The sequence below is a fragment of the Pelophylax lessonae genome, assembly GCF_965119305.1.
Source record: "Pelophylax lessonae genome assembly, chromosome: 2".
Taxonomy (NCBI): Eukaryota; Metazoa; Chordata; class Amphibia; order Anura; family Ranidae; genus Pelophylax; species Pelophylax lessonae.
The window spans coordinates 488426674-488444362 of NC_138769.1; the positions used below are offsets into that span (position 1 = coordinate 488426674).

A 17689-nucleotide genomic window follows, 5' to 3' on the forward strand; every position below is an offset into this window, starting at 1 on the left:
CCTAATTTTGAACGACTTTTTGTTTGAATACCATGTCAGTGTTTCAATTTTCAAAGAACCAATGTTCTATTCCAGATAAGACCAGTACATGCTTATAGTACTAGTCAAATTTTTTTTTTTTCAACCATAAGTGAATTCAACAATATAATTTATTCCCATTAGATTCGAAAAACATTTTCCATCCTTGTCCTTCAAATGTTTTGCTCACTCCTAATAAATTGGTACATTGCGATGAAAATTTTTTCTCTTTCGTACGATGGACACAACGAATCATAAATCTTAACTACTGGGTTATATTGCCTCCTCCAGGAGTAGGACTAGGCAGAACAAAAAACACTTGTCTATGCCCATAGTCTGTCCTCAGCTTGTATATAACCCCCCTCTCTGCTCTAGGTATTCAGTTATAATCTGTCTAGTCAGGGGTAAAGACCTAGGCTCCCTGCTGAGATCTTCTTGGTCCTAGCAATTTTTTCTCCTTTCATGCATCCCTTTTGCTGTTTTTTTTCTAGGAGAATCTACAATCAATGGCTGGGCTTGGCGATGGGCTGGATAATCTAGCCCTCAGCTACACACTAGGTTGGCCACAACACAGCCTCGCAGACAGAGGCTAGCCCGTGGGTTAAGCATTTCGCAGGGTCGCATATGACCGAGTGTCCCCTCGGCCGACAGCTCCCCCACTTTGGTGGTGAGGAGCTATGTCTGGAGCATCACCCGCAACGTGGAATGATAAGTACAGTCCCCCCTTTCCCCTTCGGGCAGTTTGGGGTGGATGTCCCGGACCTGGTGTGGATCTCAGGGCAGGCAGAAGAGACCCCTGGGTGTCTCCCCCACCATCCCCCTCTGTAAGGGTCCTGGGGTGGTGTGTGTCCTGCCCTGATGGGGTACAGTACCTTTGTCTAGAGGGGTCCCTGTGCAGAGGGCGCAGCATAGACCCCTAGGTGCATGTCCTGCCATTTTTCAGTGTGAGGTATAGTTGAGGGTCGCAGTGCAGAGGGCACAGTGGTGGCATAGGCCACAGCAGGGTCCCCTGTTTATCTGGTGCAGTTTAAGGTACTTTACCTTAGGGGGGTCCCCTTGCAGAGGGTGCAAAGGGCACAGGGAGAATCCTGGCAGCATGCTTCTCGCTGTCTCTGGGAGCCGAATTACGTCACGGTGGCCATTTTCCCTTGGTATGACTTGGTCACCAACTGGCGGCCATGTTTGTGTGGGCTGTGATGTCACGGTGGCCAGTATCATCCTCAGCTCAAGCTTCTTTCGCCGTTACTGCGAGTAATCGAGAGAGGGTCTTCCAATCATTCTGGTGGCCGTAAACGTCCCTTGGGGGCTACCTCTCAGAGAGGACTAGTTAGCCCAAGGGCTGATCTACCATCCTGCTTTACAGTCGCTGGTTGTAATGACCTAGCTATTGAAAGCCAGGTATCGGAGATAGAGGTTGGTCTAGATCTGTGATCCCTACTATGGTGAAGGCAAGGATGTCCACTTCCAGCAAGATATACCATCGTACTTTGAAAGCGTACATTTCTTGGTGTGAGTCGATTGGTACTCATCCTCGCTCCTTTTCTGTGGCTCGGATATTAGCCTTTCTTCAACGAGACGTTAAGCATAAGTTGGCATTGAGTGCCATCGGGGCGAGGTTTCTGCCTTGGTGATCTTCTTTCAGCGACCCATTGCCACACACTCTTTAGTTTGTACCTTCATTGAGGGGGTTTTACATGTGGCTCCACCTGTACAGTCTCTTTTGCCACCATGGGATTTAAACTTAGTGCTCTCGGTTCTCCAAAGACTTTGATTTGAGAATATTCAGGAGATTCCCTTGCCTACGTTGTCCCAGAAGGTGGCAATCTTGGTGGCTATTACCTTGGCCTGCAGGATATCTGAGTTGGCGACCTCTATCCTTTCATTCTCCCTATTTAGTGGTCCATAGAGATAAAGTGGTTCTTCGTCCCTGTCTGTCTTTCCTGCCCAAAGTTGTCTCTGACTTCCATTTGAATAAAGATATTGTGTTGCCTTGCTTGTGTTCCAAGTCTGCCCATCCCAAGGAATTTGCTTTGCATACCTTGGATGTGGTTCGGGCGATTCAGGTATATCTGGCCGCCACAGGGTCCTTTCAGAGGTCAGACTGGCTCTTTGTGGTTACATAAGGACCAAAGAAAGGGCTGGCCACTTCTTCAGCTACCATCTCTTGATGGATCAGACATATGGTATCTCAGGCCTATTCAGGTTCCTCCTTTCTCTGTCATGGTGCATTCTACTTGGGCGGTCGTGGGTGCATACTTTCACCAAATTCTACAAAGTTGATATTTTGGCATCTGCGGATGCTTCTTTTGGCCGCAAGGTTTTGCAGAATGCTGTTTAAGAGGGGCTGTTCCCTCTTGACAGGTGTTTTTCTTTAAATTGGTATCCGGTTAAGTCCCCTGTGTCCTGGTTAGAGCTATTTTCTCCACCCCTCATTTTCTTTTCAGTTATGATATATGGGGCGCTGTGTCTATCGATGCACAAAAGAGAAAATTGATTTGGACACAACACCCACCCCTCTAAGGAGTTTTGATAACTTCTAATACTGCTTGCTACTAAACTGAATACCTAGAGCAGAGGAGGGTTATATACCAGCTGGGGATGGCCCATGGGCGTAGCCAAGTATTTTTTTGTTCTGTCTAGAAAAAAAAACATTCTTTAAGCTGAACTCCAGGCAAGTGGCTACATATATAGCTGTTGTATGTGCCAAAGAGTTTGCATTTTTTTTTTCTTCCTGTTCTGAGATGCCCATGAACAATGAGGGAGATGAAGATATTCTGAAGGGCTCGTCCCTTTGCTCTTTCCCACTATTAGCATGCTAAGCGACAGTACATGTGTATGCAGTATATTGGCATCAAATGCTGCCTCTAGCTCTCTCAGTACTGTTATACGGGGATTAGAGAGGCTAAACAAGTCACATTTAGGTTCTTAACTCTAGTTGCATTTAAAAATACATTTATGCATTTTGTAAGAGATTAATAATAGTAGTATGTAGTGTTTTCTAATATATATGTTTAGAGTTCTTTACATCAGGGTCATAAATGGGTCCCTCATGGTTGTGGTCCCAATTTAATCTTACCTCTGCTTAACTTGTTGCAGTAATGGGGCTATAAAAATTGCTATTTTAGGTTAAAGCCCAATTGAACCCTCAGGTTATTTATCTTGTTATACAGCCAGACTTTATAAAAAGTAAAGCATATTTTATACCTTTTTTTAATATGATTTGTAATAAAGGTGTGTCTTTTGAAAAGCTTTCTATGTTGACGTTAAACTGGTGAGCTGGACAGCTGCTCTTATACAGATCGCAGCATTCTGGGTCTCTAGCAGCCTGACACTCTCTCTGCACAATAATCCAATCAACAACGCTTATGAGCGGTGTTGCCAATTTGTTTGTGTGAAAGCAGCAATCTGTCTCTCCAGTGTGCTTTAGAAACCTACAATGTTAGTAGTTCAATACACATATACTCAGTAAATATAATTTAAAAAAAATGCATTCCTACATTAATAAGTAACATATGTGGGCTTTAAAGTGATTGTAAAGCTAAATTTGTTTTCTTTGATAAAATATTGAACATGGTATACTTACCTACTTTGTGCAATAGTATTGCATAGAGTGGCCCTGAAGCTCCTCTTCTGGGGTCTCCTGCTGGTGCTTTCAGCTCCTCCACTTTTTTATCTGTCCCCACTGTAAAGTGCTTGTTATGGAACATATGGGTGGGCTTGGTCCTGAGCCTTGGGCGCCCATTGACACCAACTAGCGGCTCTGCCCCTACCCCCTCACTGATATTTTCGGAGACAGAGAGAGAGCAACACTGCTGCTCTTGGGCACAGCACTGGATGAAGGTCAGGCTCAGGTAAGTATTAAATTGGGAGTAAACTCCCATGTATGATTTTTACCTATAGGTAAATCTATAATATGGCTTACCTATAGGTATTGTAAATATCTCCCAAACGTTCCCTGTTTAGGAGATATTTACTTTAGATGCAGCCGTTGACGTCAGCGGCGCTGCGCTCTGTAGGAACCACATACCCATACCGTGGACAGCCACACGTGTGCACAATGTCATTGCCAGCTCGGCCAATCAGATAGCTGAAGCCCTGAAACCTGGAAAGAAGACCTGGTGAAGATGGGAGCGCACTGCTGGTTGGCTTTATTTTGAGGTAAGTCTGTCATAATGTGCTAGTATGGTTCATACTAGTACATTATGACTTAAACTGCCTGGGGCCCGTTTTTTTTTTTTTTTTTGTCATGCGGTTTACCACAGCTTTAAAGGGGGTCTGGGGGAGGGAGCTCATCATCGAAGTTTGATGCATTAGGGTAAAAAAGAAAAAAAAAACCTTTATACCTGTAGAACAACTTTAGAAATGAGGAGAGAAAATACACAATAAAAAAACAATACAGCATTTCTGAATTTTGTTAATAAAGTACATGCCTAAAATACTCTCCCCCTCCCCTTTCACAGTGTATATATGGCAGACCTGGTAGTCCTGTTTTTGTGAAAAATGCATTGGCCTGTGTTTTGCACCATCAACAGAATCCTGAGTTCTATGATGAGGTAGGTTATTTTATACTATGCTTGGCATGCTGGGTGAAGACATCATTTGAATTTGGCATTTTAGGTTTAGATTACCTTGGACACTATATTCATAATGCATTTATTGGTTTAGAAATTGAATCAGCCTAATCTATAGTCACGCCCTGTATTATAACTTAAAGCTGTGTTAAACACAAAAGCAAACATTTAATATATTGCAGCTTATCAGTTCTTCTATTTGGTGTCTGCATGTTCTTTTTTTAGGCTTTCTTTCCTTTATTTTTACCTGGTAATATGACCAGTAAGTCTGTTGTTTTTCAAAAGAACAATCTGTCCTGCAGATGTAAGAGTTATATAGATGAGGGAAATCATTTAATACTGACAGGGGTGTTTACAATGATCAGTTTGTATTAATTTATGTATATCCTTTATCACAAGAGGAAAATAAGTCTTTCTGTAACTGCTTATAAGATATGTGTTGGAGATTGGCTTCAGTTTGTTAATGTATTTAAGTCTGCTAGTATGTCTAACTCAGTTTCGTGCCCCCCCCCCATACTGTCAATGCTGCTGCTCAAAGGTGCCTCTGTGCTCCTTCATCTAGAACGGAGGCTCTCTAATACTGGAGGGGGGTTACTGGCCAGATTACCAGGTGAAAACGGAGGGGATAAAAGTCTAATAAAACAAAACTAATGCAGCCATTACATCTGATTGGTAAGCTGCAATACATTACATTCTTGGGATTTGAGTTTATACAGCTGTAAGCCAAGCTCAACCTAGAAAAAGTGTGGAATTTGAACGATTAACTAAGGTTCTACTTCTAAAGAGTCAAAAAGGGGTTTTTCTGAACGTAAAAAAAAAACGATCCATGCAAACAAGGTTGATGGAGCAATCCCCCTCCTCTCACCAGGACATTGTATTCTGACAGTGGCAGTGATCAGAATACACTAATCAGTGGTTGCAGCTGCTGATCGTCAAACAAATTTCCAACACATCCCTTCAACAGAAATCTATTTAAATATTTAACTTTTGTCAAGTGGTGGGGGCCACATTGTGATCAAAATTCAGCTGATGCAGAGTTCCTACCACTTTCCATCTAAAGATAATTTCAACTACTTGCATGTATCAGCATTTCTGAGACACCGCTCCCAATCTGCTTTGTCTATACCTCCCACAGCATGGCAATTTCTAACAAATAATAATCCAAAGAGTAAGGGCATATCCCTGTTTTACGCACTGCTGCAGGACATACAGATTTTTTAAAGGATCTCTCCAATTTGTCTTTGGGAACTTGATCTACATCCTTCTCTGAGGACCAATGGTTAAGGGCTATCAGATACTCCCAACATACTACTCATTGCATCAATCATTGGGAACAATCACTCTGACCCCAAGCCGTATGGCAAAGTTTTCCCCCTTTGTTGGAGGGATTGTGGTCACACTGGCAAACTCTTCAATATTCTATGGTCATGTAAGAGCTTAAGCTATTGGCACAAGGTTTTCCAGAATTTCAATGGCCAGCTTAAGTAATTATTTTTTTCTTTCATCAACAATTGTCTTGATTGCCTGACTACATGCAGAAAATGATTTACTAGTAATAATAACGATAATTACTAGTAATAGTTAAGTAATAATGGTGTTTGTGATGGAAGGGTTTTGTAAATTGTTTTGATGGGCTCATACATTTAAAATTTTTGTAAGGTTATATTTTCCTAAAAAACTATGAGTTATGATCCTAATGCCGTTTTTAAAAGAGCACTATGGGGTTTTTTTTTTTTTTTCCAGATTCATACTTACCCTAGCTTGATGAAGCATTGGGTCCACCCACAGGCTCCAACACTGAGAACTGAGCAATCAAACACCGCCGATCGCTCAGTTCTCAGAGGTCCTTGAGCAGAGAGCTGGTGACTGTCAGCAGCTCTCTACTACCCCCCCCCCCTCCCCCCACTAGAACACTGGGCTTTGGAGGGGGCAAGAGCGGGCGCCGGCTCAGGATTTCAGCAGCTCGCTGAGAGGCTGAGCCGGGTGTGGATCCCGATCATATGGTCGCGATCCTTCCCAAGCCTGGACTGCCTCAGGGAAAACAGCCGATGGTGGGATTTAGCTGAAAATGGGTCTCAGGAGTGCAGAACGAACTGCACTCGAAGTACAGCCAGTACTTGGCTGTACTTTAAGTTTATACCGTGTTGTAATTGCTCTTGTATGTTCTCTGTGAAAGACAGATATATGATAATTGTACCTTTTCTCTTGAAGGCTTAGCACTATAAAGAGAGGTGTTGTTTTGTCAAGTTTATAAAAAGTTTTCTTTATTTAACCTGGCTGGCTGTAAGCAGAAAAGTGTTTTTATCTTTCTACAGATTAAAATAGAGCTGCCCACACAACTTCATGAAAAACACCATTTGTTGTTCACATTCTACCATGTCAGCTGTGACACTTCTAGCAAGGGAGGCACAAAGAAGAAAGATGTTATTGAAAGCCAAGGTTTGTGCTTATATAGTGTATTAGACGTGATTTCATTAACATCATGACATTTATTTAGACATAACCTCACAATATCTATTTTCCAACCTCCGCTATAAAAAATTTATGTAATGGTTCTGGATTTTAAAGCTCAAGTTATGACGTCTATGCACTGGCTGAGCTCACAGAATATAGGCCATATCTCAGAGGAGCAGTGTGCAGGGACCAGAAGTGACAGAAATAGTTCTTTGTCTAGAATAGATAACAATATTTTACTGAATCTGAGGTTTTTATTCTAAGAGGCACAAGCTGTTACAATATGTGCTAAAATAATAACCCCTTTTATGTTTTACATAAGCATCCCTTCATACACTGTTAAACAGTACTGCATTAAATGTATAGTTGTATAACATTTCTGTTGATACTGAAGAAGGGGCCGTGAGAATGTTATTTCCAAGTGCGGTATGTTGAACATGTTTGTTTTTGCACACAGTTGGATATGCCTGGCTGCCTTTGCTAAAGGATGGTCGAGTGGTCACCAATGAGCAAAACATTCCAGTGTCTGCCAACCTTCCCACAGGTTATTTGGGCTGTCAGGAACTTGGAATAGGCAAGGTATAAAAAGTCTACCCATTTACTGTATATTACCTTCTCTTATATTTCATAAATGGAATAGATAATATGGCTAGTTATAAAGCCTAAGCATTCATACTTGTTGCAGACATGTCTATTACATTTTCTATCATCTATACCGCTGTCACATCTTGTTAATGTATGTCACTCAGAAGAGCTCATTCTTTTTGGTGACTGTAACTTTAAATAGCTCAAAACGTGTACCTGTCTATTCAGTGTTTGAGTAAACTATCTTTCTCTTTTCTGTTTGGCTTTTACATAGCATTCCAGTCCAGAAATTAAATGGGTGGATGGAGGAAAGCCATTGATGAAAATCACTACTCATCTGGTGTCCACAGTTTATGCACAGGTAGTGTTTTCACATTTCTTTTCGCACAGTTCAGTATGAATTTCTACATACAATCGTAAAGCCCTATTGCTGTTTATAAGTTGCGTTTTCTACATTGTCCCTGTTCCCTGAAAAGTTCAGCATAACAGGTACAGATACTTAGGCAGTTAATTATATGCCAAGATTTGTTACAGGTTGCCTTTGATAACATTTGTTAGGGTTCCTTTGCATGTCCTATTTGTTAAGTTTTATACTATTCTGCTGAAAGTCAGTTGCAATCATTGGCCAATGGAGGAGTTAGCAAGAGTTGCAGCGTGTATGTTTGGAGCAGTGATTTCCAACTTACGAGGGTGTTTGGGGCCTCAATTGATATCGTCAGGAGGGGGGCATCACACAATGGGCTTGACTTTGGACCTGGCCCTCAGTCAGGGTGTTTACTCCCTCCAGGGAAAAAACTCTTGGAACTTCAGACTGCGGTTCATGTCCCGCACATGGTCACCCCTTTCGGACCTATATGCGAGTTCTGGGACTGATGGTGCCATCTTTTGCTCAATCCCTCTCGGGGATCCCCCAGAAGGCGATCCTTCTCGAATGGGACTAGAATCCAAACTCTCTGGACTTTCGGATCCGGCTGAGCTCGCTGACCAGGGAGTCTTGAGCTGGAATCCTTCCTCCCCTTTTTCCTGAACACTTATCACCACGGATGCAAGCCTGTCTAAGTGGGAAGGAGTCCTCTACAGGTTCTCTGCTTCGGGAGTATGGTCCCTGGAGGATCCAGGTTACCGATCAATGTCCTGGGGCTGAGAGCGATCCGGCTTTGCCTGATTCACTGGATCGGGCACCTGTAGCTGCCCAGTGCATGTTCAATCAACTACGCCATGACCGTGGCTTATGTCATTCACCAACGGGGCACCAAGGGTGTCCTTGCGGCCTTGGATGTGTAAATTCTTTGTTGGGCAGTGTGCCTTGTTCCAGCTCTTCCGCTGTTCCCTTTTTGGATTTGGAAACCTTGCAGGGCGGATTGCCTCAGTCGACAGGCCTTGGATGCAGGGGAATGGTCCCTTCGTGTTTCTGCAGTTGTGCCTTCGTTGGGGTCACTCCAGATGTGGACTTGTTGGCGTTGCATCTACAGGATAGTGCTGCGGTTTGTGGCCCGCTCCCGGGACCCTCTGGCGGGTGCCATGGTGGCACCATGGGTTCTGTCATGGGCAAGAACTTTCGCTAGGTTCAACTTGAACGATGGCGTGGAGTTTAGCATAGTCGCCTGTGCACGGCTGCCGCCGGCATGGTCATGTGTGCGTGCTTACAGATGGGCCAAGGTCCGTCTCAGCTGCGGTCTGCCTTTCCTCCTCCCAAGTTGCTGCCAATAATTTTTTGCAGGATCAAGGCGGAAGGGATTCCGGTCTTTCTCGTGGCTCCGGACAGGCCTCGCCGAGCTTGGTATGCCGGCCTGGTCAGGTTGGCCGCAGACGCTCCTTGGATAATTCCTCTCAGGGAGGAGTTATTATCTCCAGGGCCCATCTCCCGTCCGACTTTGTGGTCGCTGACTTTGCCGACTTGGCTGTTGCATGCCAGGTGTTGAAGGATGGGGGTTTGGCTGCTTCAGTGATTCCCACACTGCTTGAAGCGTGGGAAGCAACTTCTAGGGTGATTTTTGTTCATCATACGAGACAGTCGTATATTGCGTGGGCTCCCCCTCGCTCTTACTCGATTTTGAGTTGGGTTGGTGTTACTTTTCTGACACTACTTTGATACGAAACTGGCATCCTATGCAGGAAGAGAGAGGGTGTACCCTCCGGGACTGCCCATAGGCGTATCCAGAACCTTTTTCTGCCTAGTGTCCTACTCCTGTAGGGGTAGTATTACCCTACTGATATGAATCAGCGGGAACTGCGTCCGTCAATGAACTTAAGAGAAAAGGATTTTACGGTAAGTCAAAAATCCATTTATTATTTTGAAATAACAGTACAACTTGGTCAAAGTAAACCTGTTATAAGGAAACATGGAGAGTCTCAATTCTGAAAATGCAAGGTACATGGCTGTTATGGTAAGCCACTTCCTCTTAACACTTTATATCACTCAGAACACATTTGCAGAGAGGCCATTTTTCTTTTCTTTAACTTTTTTTGATCTGCCCACTTGTCATGGACCATTCCAGCTACTGGTTCAATGTAACAGCCCCAGTCAACCTGAATTTCAAGGGAAAGAGCTACAACCCTCCATTCCCCCCATTGTTTACAGTAAACTGTAAAATCCATACATTTAGGTCAGCAAATATCCTAAATATGTACACAAATAAGGTAATTGTATTGATGTATAGAAGGAAGATCTGAGTTTCTTTTCCATTTTTTTTGGTGACCATCCAACTATTTGTTTCATTTTAGGATCAACATTTGCACAACTTCTTTCAGTATTGCCAGAAAACAGAATCTGGAGCACAGGCCTTAGGAGGTGAACTTGTGAAATATTTGAAGGTATTTATTGGTACATAGGATTCAGAAATTCTGCATATTCACATTGGTATCATTTTATCTACATAAATTGTAAAATCTGAAGAAAGTGTGTGCAACGATATAAGGTGTTTGTGTTTTGTTTTTTTTTTAATCCAGTAACTTTCTGTAAACCACGCTATAGGTACTGTGCATGTTTCTGACATATGCAGACTCTGGCTAGGTGCATCTTTTTTTTTTTTTTTTCAATAGTTTATTTAAAGATCGCACGCTAAGTACAGAAACTATAGCATTGGTAAGTCTGAAATGATACATTTCCAAAAATAAGTCTTCGCAACAAAAGCCATTGCATATAAAAAAGGGAATCATGTAAGTGAAAATAAGACTCAGAACACCGGGGTCTAGGAAGTCTCTGTACCCCGTGTGTTATTTTGCACAGTAGACACAGTTTAGAAAAAGGAAAGCAAGAATGCAAGACCCAAGGAGTCTCACAGAAGGCTAGGTGCATCTTAACAATAGGATATGCTTATATGTATTTTGTGTATTACCAGCATGTGCAGTGCTACAGTAAGTAACATTTTCAGCAGAGCCCCTCTGCAGACTGTATACATCATGCAAAAGCTGATGCTATATGAACACATATAACTTGTGCATTCTATCAGAAAGACAAACCGTGCCCTTACAGCTTTCTGTAAGTATGCAAGCAGTTGTCAGGCTTGTTACTGCATTTGCCAGCACAGCATGGAAGACAGTGGGGTGTCTCACATTTGTGGAGGCATTTATGTAATTACGGTTGACATTTTGTATTCCTATTTGTATGTCTGGCAGCTTATATATAAAGCTGAACTCCAGGCACAAATAATTTAAATACATTCCTCAATAACCACAAAGGATTTCAGTATTCTGTGCATCAAATGCTTTTTTATGAAACCAGTTGTTGCCTTGCAAAAGTCGCAGTGGCACATCGCTTTTATAAAGGATAGGCCTACCAACTACAGGCTGCCCCCTGAGGGGGGGTCAGATACCAAACTATTCACCCTGCTCAAGGGCAGAGAACAGCAGCAGCAGTGACTGGTCTTGATAACACAAAGCTCAGAAGCTTCAAAAGTTTTCCTTTGCTGAATAGTTTTGAAATTCCCTTTAAGAACAAAGACATTAAGGTCCTCCATAGTGTAGTACGGTAACTATTCAGGAAAGGAAAACATTTGAACTTCAGCCTGGTACACACTAACATTTTTTGTTTTTTTTTCAACCTAGCAGGTTGACAGCTTCGTTCAGAGCCGCTGTACTAATCATCCAATGTTAGTACAGCAATCCTCCTTTCTGAGCTGTTGTTGTTCTGACAGGGGGGGGTAACACTCCCAACAGCACTCTCAGCCATTGGCTGGTCGGCTGCTGGTTTTCGTTTGTGCATTTGTGTTTTTTTTTTTCCTTTTCCCTCAGAGATCGTCTTTTTTTTTTTTTTTTTTTTTTAACATTCTGTTAAAACATTTGTGAATTTAGTACTGTTCAGACCTTGAAGAAGGGGACACACCCTGAAAGCTTGTCCTGAAAAATTGTACGTTGGTGAAAATAAAAATTGTAAAGGTTGAAGGGTTTTTTATCGTATTGCATTTTCTGCATTAGGGTAAAAAAACTTGTGAACATGATCCTCTGCCCCTCCTAAAAACGTACTTGACCCCGATCACAATCCAGTGCTGCACTCAAGAGCAACTACTCTCTCCACTCTGTCTCACCTCAGAGGGAGCCTTTGACTCCTACGGCTGTCAGTCACAGCTTGTGAGGAAAGAGCAGGGGATAGGGCCGAGCTGAGCCATGTTCCGTGTGTCAATGAACACAGACTGCGGCTCGGATCAAGCTCACATGAGTGCCCTCATTGCAAGGGATTTTTTTATGGGAGCCCTCGGCAGGCAGGAGTTGGAACCCCAGAAAAGGAGGAGCAGGACTGCTCTTTGCAATACCATTGTACAGAGCAGGTATTCAATCACTTTAATTCCTTCTCTGGTGACAACCATAGAATGTTGGGTTTCCCATCACAAGACAAAATAACTCTCCAGTAGGTTTTGGATATATTAGAAAACAGTTGGTTTATGGGAATATCATTGCATTGTTTTTTTTTTTTCTGAAAAATATAATCATGATTGCTGATATACTGTGAGTACCAGGCTAGCATGCATTTTCATTTAAATTTTATTTTATATTTCACACATAAATTCTGAAATATCACACTGTTTCTTTTCAGAGTCTCCATGCAATGGAAGGATATGTCATGATTGCCTTTCTACCTACTATCCTTAACCAAATGTTTAGAGTGCTTACAAGAGCTACTCATGAGGAAGTGGCTGTCAACGTGACACGGTAATACCTACTTATTTAGCATTAGATCAGCTCTGCTCTGTAACGGAGTGCTAATTTGTCAATCTGCAGATGCCTGTTCTCTGTGCTTGTTGAACTTCCAAGCTGTAGAAAAGCTTCATATCAGACTACATATGTGATTGATAATTTGATTAGCTTATGCATTTGTTTACTGCTCATCTTAAAGGAGAATATATCTACTGTATTTTAGGCTTAAACCTTAATCTATGTATAGTATTAAAAACCCAAATCTTCAAGGTAGCATTTTTTAAAGAAATGTCACTATAACAGTTGCTAGGTTTTTTTTTTTTTTTGGTCTGTGTATTAATTCAACTGAATCGCCTTCTCTGATTTGAGTCACTAATCTAAAATAAGCAAATTTGAAGTTCTAACTTCACTGATTATACACATAGTTACATAGTCAGGTTGAAAAAAGACACACATCCATCTGGCTCAACCAATAAAAAAAAAAAAAAAAAAAAAACAGTTAAGAAAACCCAACCTTACAAACCCATATTGGTGAGTATCCTTGCGACTGGTGAGTATCCTTGCGACTGGTGAGTATCTAGTGACTGGTGAGGGCATTAGCGACTGGTGGGTACCCCAGGTTTAGTACCAGGGAAGTTAGAGGTAGTGTAGGTAAGGAAGAGCAGGCCGTTAACATTATCCCCATAGAGTAGTGGGTAATAATGTCCGACAGGATTGGGGATGCCACTCAGTGCACTTCTTGCGGCATGTATGCGTTCCTTGATGAAACAATCGAGGACGAATACTGCTGTGCAAGATGTGAGCGACTTGTTGCTCTGGAAGCCCACATCGTGGATCTAGAGAGCACAGTGACAAGACTGCGTGGCATCTACAACCTGGAAAGGAGCTTGGACTTTACCCATCAGGCGCTGGCAGGGGTCAGCATAGAGGAGGAAGGAATAGAGGAGACGCAAGCAGCAGAGGTACGCAGCTGGGTGACTGTTAGGAATGTTAGGGGGAGGAGAGTCAGGGAGGCCAGTCCTGAGTTGGTACACCCTAACATGTTTGCCGAGTTGCAGGTTGAGGGGGATATCAACTCAGGGGTGGCAGAGCTGGAGCATGCACCCTCCCCCAGCTGCCAGGGGAGGGACGGCTCCAGGAAGAAGGGGGGCCGTAACTCAGGAAAGGTTAGAAAGGTTGTGGTAGTGGGGGACTCAATTATCAAGAGGACAGAGAGGGCAATCTGTAAAAAAGATCTCGTGAACCGAACAGTTTGTTGTTTACCGGGCGCCCGAGTTCGGCACATCGCAGATCTGGCAGACAGATTGATGGGGGGGGCTGGGGATGACCCAGCGGTCATGGTGCATGTGGGCACTAATGACAAAGTTAAAGGTAGGTGGAGGATCCTTAAGAACGATTTCAGGGACTTAGGTAATAGATTGAGGAAAAGGACCTCCAAGGTGGTTTTCTCTGAAATACTGCCTGTACCTCGAGCCACACAGGAGAGGCAGAAGGAGATTAGGGAAGTTAACAAGTGGCTGAGGAATTGGTGTAGGAAGGAGGGGTTTGGGTTCCTGGAGAACTGGGCTGACTTCTCAGTCGGCTACCGGCTCTTTAGTAAGGATGGGCTGCACCTTAATGGGGACGGTACAGCTCTTTTGGGGAGAAAGATGGCCACCGAGTTGGAGGGGCTTTTAAACTAGGAGACAGGGGGGAGGGCTCAGAAGTAGAATCAGTCAGGAGGGAGCAGAGGACTGAAGGCAGTTGTAGGGTCAGCAGCGACATTAGGTCAACAACATCAATTGGCGGGTCTGTGCGGGAAAACAGCAGACCAAACAAAAATAAACATAACCGCCAATCACGTTTAACTTCCGTAAAACTAAGAGGGGTATATGCTAATGCCAGGAGCCTAGCTAATAAGATGGATGAGTTGGACATGTTAGTACATGAGGAGGACATAGACCTTGTGGGAATAACAGAAACTTGGTTCGACCCCTCACATGACTGGCTGGCAAATATCCAAGGGTATTCTGTGTACCGGAAGGACAGGGTAGGAAAAAGAGGGGGAGGGGTATGTCTCTATGTCAAGAACAATATAAAGGTGCTAGAAAGGAGTGACATTACGGATGGGATGAGCATGGATTTAGAATCTGTGTGGGTTGAACTCGATAGGGAAGAAGATAAGGGAAAAGTAGTTGTGGGGGTTTGCTATAGGCCACCTAACCAAGGGGAGGAGGTAGAGCTGGAATTTTTAGCACTAATAGGTAAAGCGGCAAAACTGGGATCAGTCATCATATTGGGGGACTTCAATTATCCCGACATTGACTGGGAAGAGGGGACTGCACACTCGCATAAGGCCCGTCTATTCACGGAAACCTTACAGGATAACTACATGTCACAGTTGGTGGATTCCCCTACTAGAGAGAATGCAATCCTGGATCTATTGATCACTAATGACCCAGACATAATCTCGGAGGTAGGAGTCCAGGACAATCTGGGCTCTAGCGATCACAGGATGATCACATTTAGTATAAATAACAATATAAAAAGGCAAGAGGGGAACATAAGAACCCTAAACTTCAGAAGGGCAGACTTTCCAAAATTGTACTCAATTATGGAAAGGGTAAACTGGGACCAAACCCTGGGATCCCTGACCACTGAGGAAAAATGGGAATGCTTTAGGAACATATTAAGCAAAGGCATCTTGCAGTGCATTCCTATGGGGAATAAATTTAGAAGAGACAAAGCCAAACCTGGCTGGCTAAACCGTAGCGTTAAAAAACTTATTAGGGGAAAAAAATTGGCCTTCAAGAAATATAAATCAGAGGGCACAGTATCGGCCTTCCAGCAATACAAGGAGGAAAATAAGAAGTGTAAACACGAAATCAAGATGGCTAAAATCAACTTTGAGAGACAAATAGCGGAGGATAGTAAAAAAAACCCAAAGAAATTCTTTAAATATATCAACAGCAAAAAAACTAGGGCAGAGCATATTGCACACATAATTAACGATGATGGGAGGATGGTTACAGAGGACACTGAAAAAGCAACCGTGCTGAATGCTTTTTTCTCGTCAGTCTTTACGCAGGAAAAGGAGGGGTACACTGACTATGACTGTATGGTTAGTAGTAATACACAGGACTTGCCACTATGGCTAACAGAGGGGGAAATCAGGGAAAGACTGGATAAACTTAACACAAACAAATCACCAGGCCCGGATGGCGTACATCCGAGAGTGCTCAAGGAACTCAGTATGGTTATATCTAGACCACTGTTCCTAATCTTTGCTGACAGTATTAGGACAGGAGATGTACCAGGGGATTGGAGGAAGGCTAACGTGATTCCGATATTCAAAAAGGGCCAGAGACATATCCCGGGAAATTATAGGCCTGTCAGTTTGACATCAATAGTATGTAAACTTCTGGAGGGGATGATAAGGGACTATATCGTAGAGTATGCTAAAGACAACAACATCATCAGTAGTAGCCAACACGGGTTTACAAATGGGCGTTCTTGTCAAACCAATCTCTTAGCATTCTACGAGGAAGTGAGCTGTGAGCTAGATAGGGGCAGACCAGTGGATGTGGTGTACTTGGATTTCGCTAAGGCGTTTGATACAGTTTCCCACAAGCGCTTAATTTATAAAATACGGTCTGCAGGTATCGACAGCAGGGTTTGCTCTTGGATACGGAACTGGCTAAAAGGCCGTGTCCAAAGGGTGGTAATAAACAGCGCATACTCAGACTGGGCTGAGGTAGTAAGCGGGGTGCCCCAGGGCTCAGTCCTGGGACCAACCTTGTTCAATTTATTCATAAACAGCATTGAGGACGGGATCAGTAGTTCGTTATCAATTTTTGCAGATGACACAAAATTGGCCAGGGCAATAACTGCACAGCATGAAGCAGATATCCTACAGAATGACCTGGACAAAATTACGGAGTGGGCAACGACATGGCAAATGAGGTTTAATGTGGAGAAGTGTAAGGTTTTGCACTTGGGGACCAAAAACATAAAAACACAATACATGTTAGGAGGGGAACCCTTGGGGGACTCAAAAATGGAGAAAGATCTGGGAGTCTTGGTTGATGATAGATTAGGCAACAGCATGCAATGCCAAGCGGCAGCTTCCAAAGCCAACAGAATATTAGCATGCATAAAGAAAGGGATGTATTCCAGAGATAAGACTATAATCCTTCCACTTTATAAAACTCTGGTCCGACCGCATCTGGAGTATTCTGTCCAGTTCTGGTCGCCAGTCCTCAGGAGGGATGTGTTGGAGCTGGAGAGAGTCCAGAGAAGGGCAACTAAACTAATTAGGGGATTGGAGGACCTTACCTATGAAGAGCGGCTGCAATCGCTCGATTTATTTTCCCTGGAGAAGAGACGTCTGAGAGGGGACATGATAGCAATTTATAAATATCTTAATGGGGATCTCAGCTTAGAAAAAAAGCTGTTCATTCGAAGGAATTGCATGAGGACTCGAGGACATACAATGCGATTAGAGGAGAAGCGTTTTAACCTCAGGCAACGTGGGGGGTTCTTTACTGTTAGGGCTACAAGATTGTGGAATTGTCTACCACAAGAAGTGGTTTCTGCGGGTAGTATGGTGACTTTCAAAAGACTCTTAGACTTACATCTCAAGGATCAGGAGATAAAGGGCTATGTTAGATGATTACAGTCACACACACCTACACAGGTTGAACTGGATGGACTATTGTCTTTATTCAACCTCACCTACTATGTAACTATGTAACATATACACAATCCTACACCCGCAGTTGATCCAGAGGAAGGCAAAAAAAAAAAACAGCAAAGCATGATCCAGTTTGCTACAGCAGGGGAAGCAAATTCCTTCCTGATCCCCCCGAGAGGCAATCGGATATTCCCTGGATCAACTTTACCTATAAATATTAGTACCCATTTATATTATATACACCTAGGAAAGAATC

At 43.2% G+C, this 17689-nt stretch overlaps 1 protein-coding gene across 7 annotated transcripts in view; it reads left to right on the forward strand.

Moving 5' to 3' along the window:
• The window catches only part of DOCK9 (dedicator of cytokinesis 9), a 490995-nt gene that overhangs the window by 317909 nt on the left and 155397 nt on the right, over positions 1-17689 (forward strand). For all 7 annotated transcript variants that reach the window (XM_082245713.1, XM_082245711.1, XM_082245714.1 and 4 more), the window contains exons 19-24: positions 4479-4571; positions 6905-7028; positions 7501-7622; positions 7903-7989; positions 10353-10442; positions 12661-12776. In XM_082245713.1, the coding sequence (XP_082101839.1) occupies positions 4479-4571; positions 6905-7028; positions 7501-7622; positions 7903-7989; positions 10353-10442; positions 12661-12776 (632 nt within the window). The remainder of the gene's footprint in view (positions 1-4478; positions 4572-6904; positions 7029-7500; positions 7623-7902; positions 7990-10352; positions 10443-12660; positions 12777-17689) is intronic.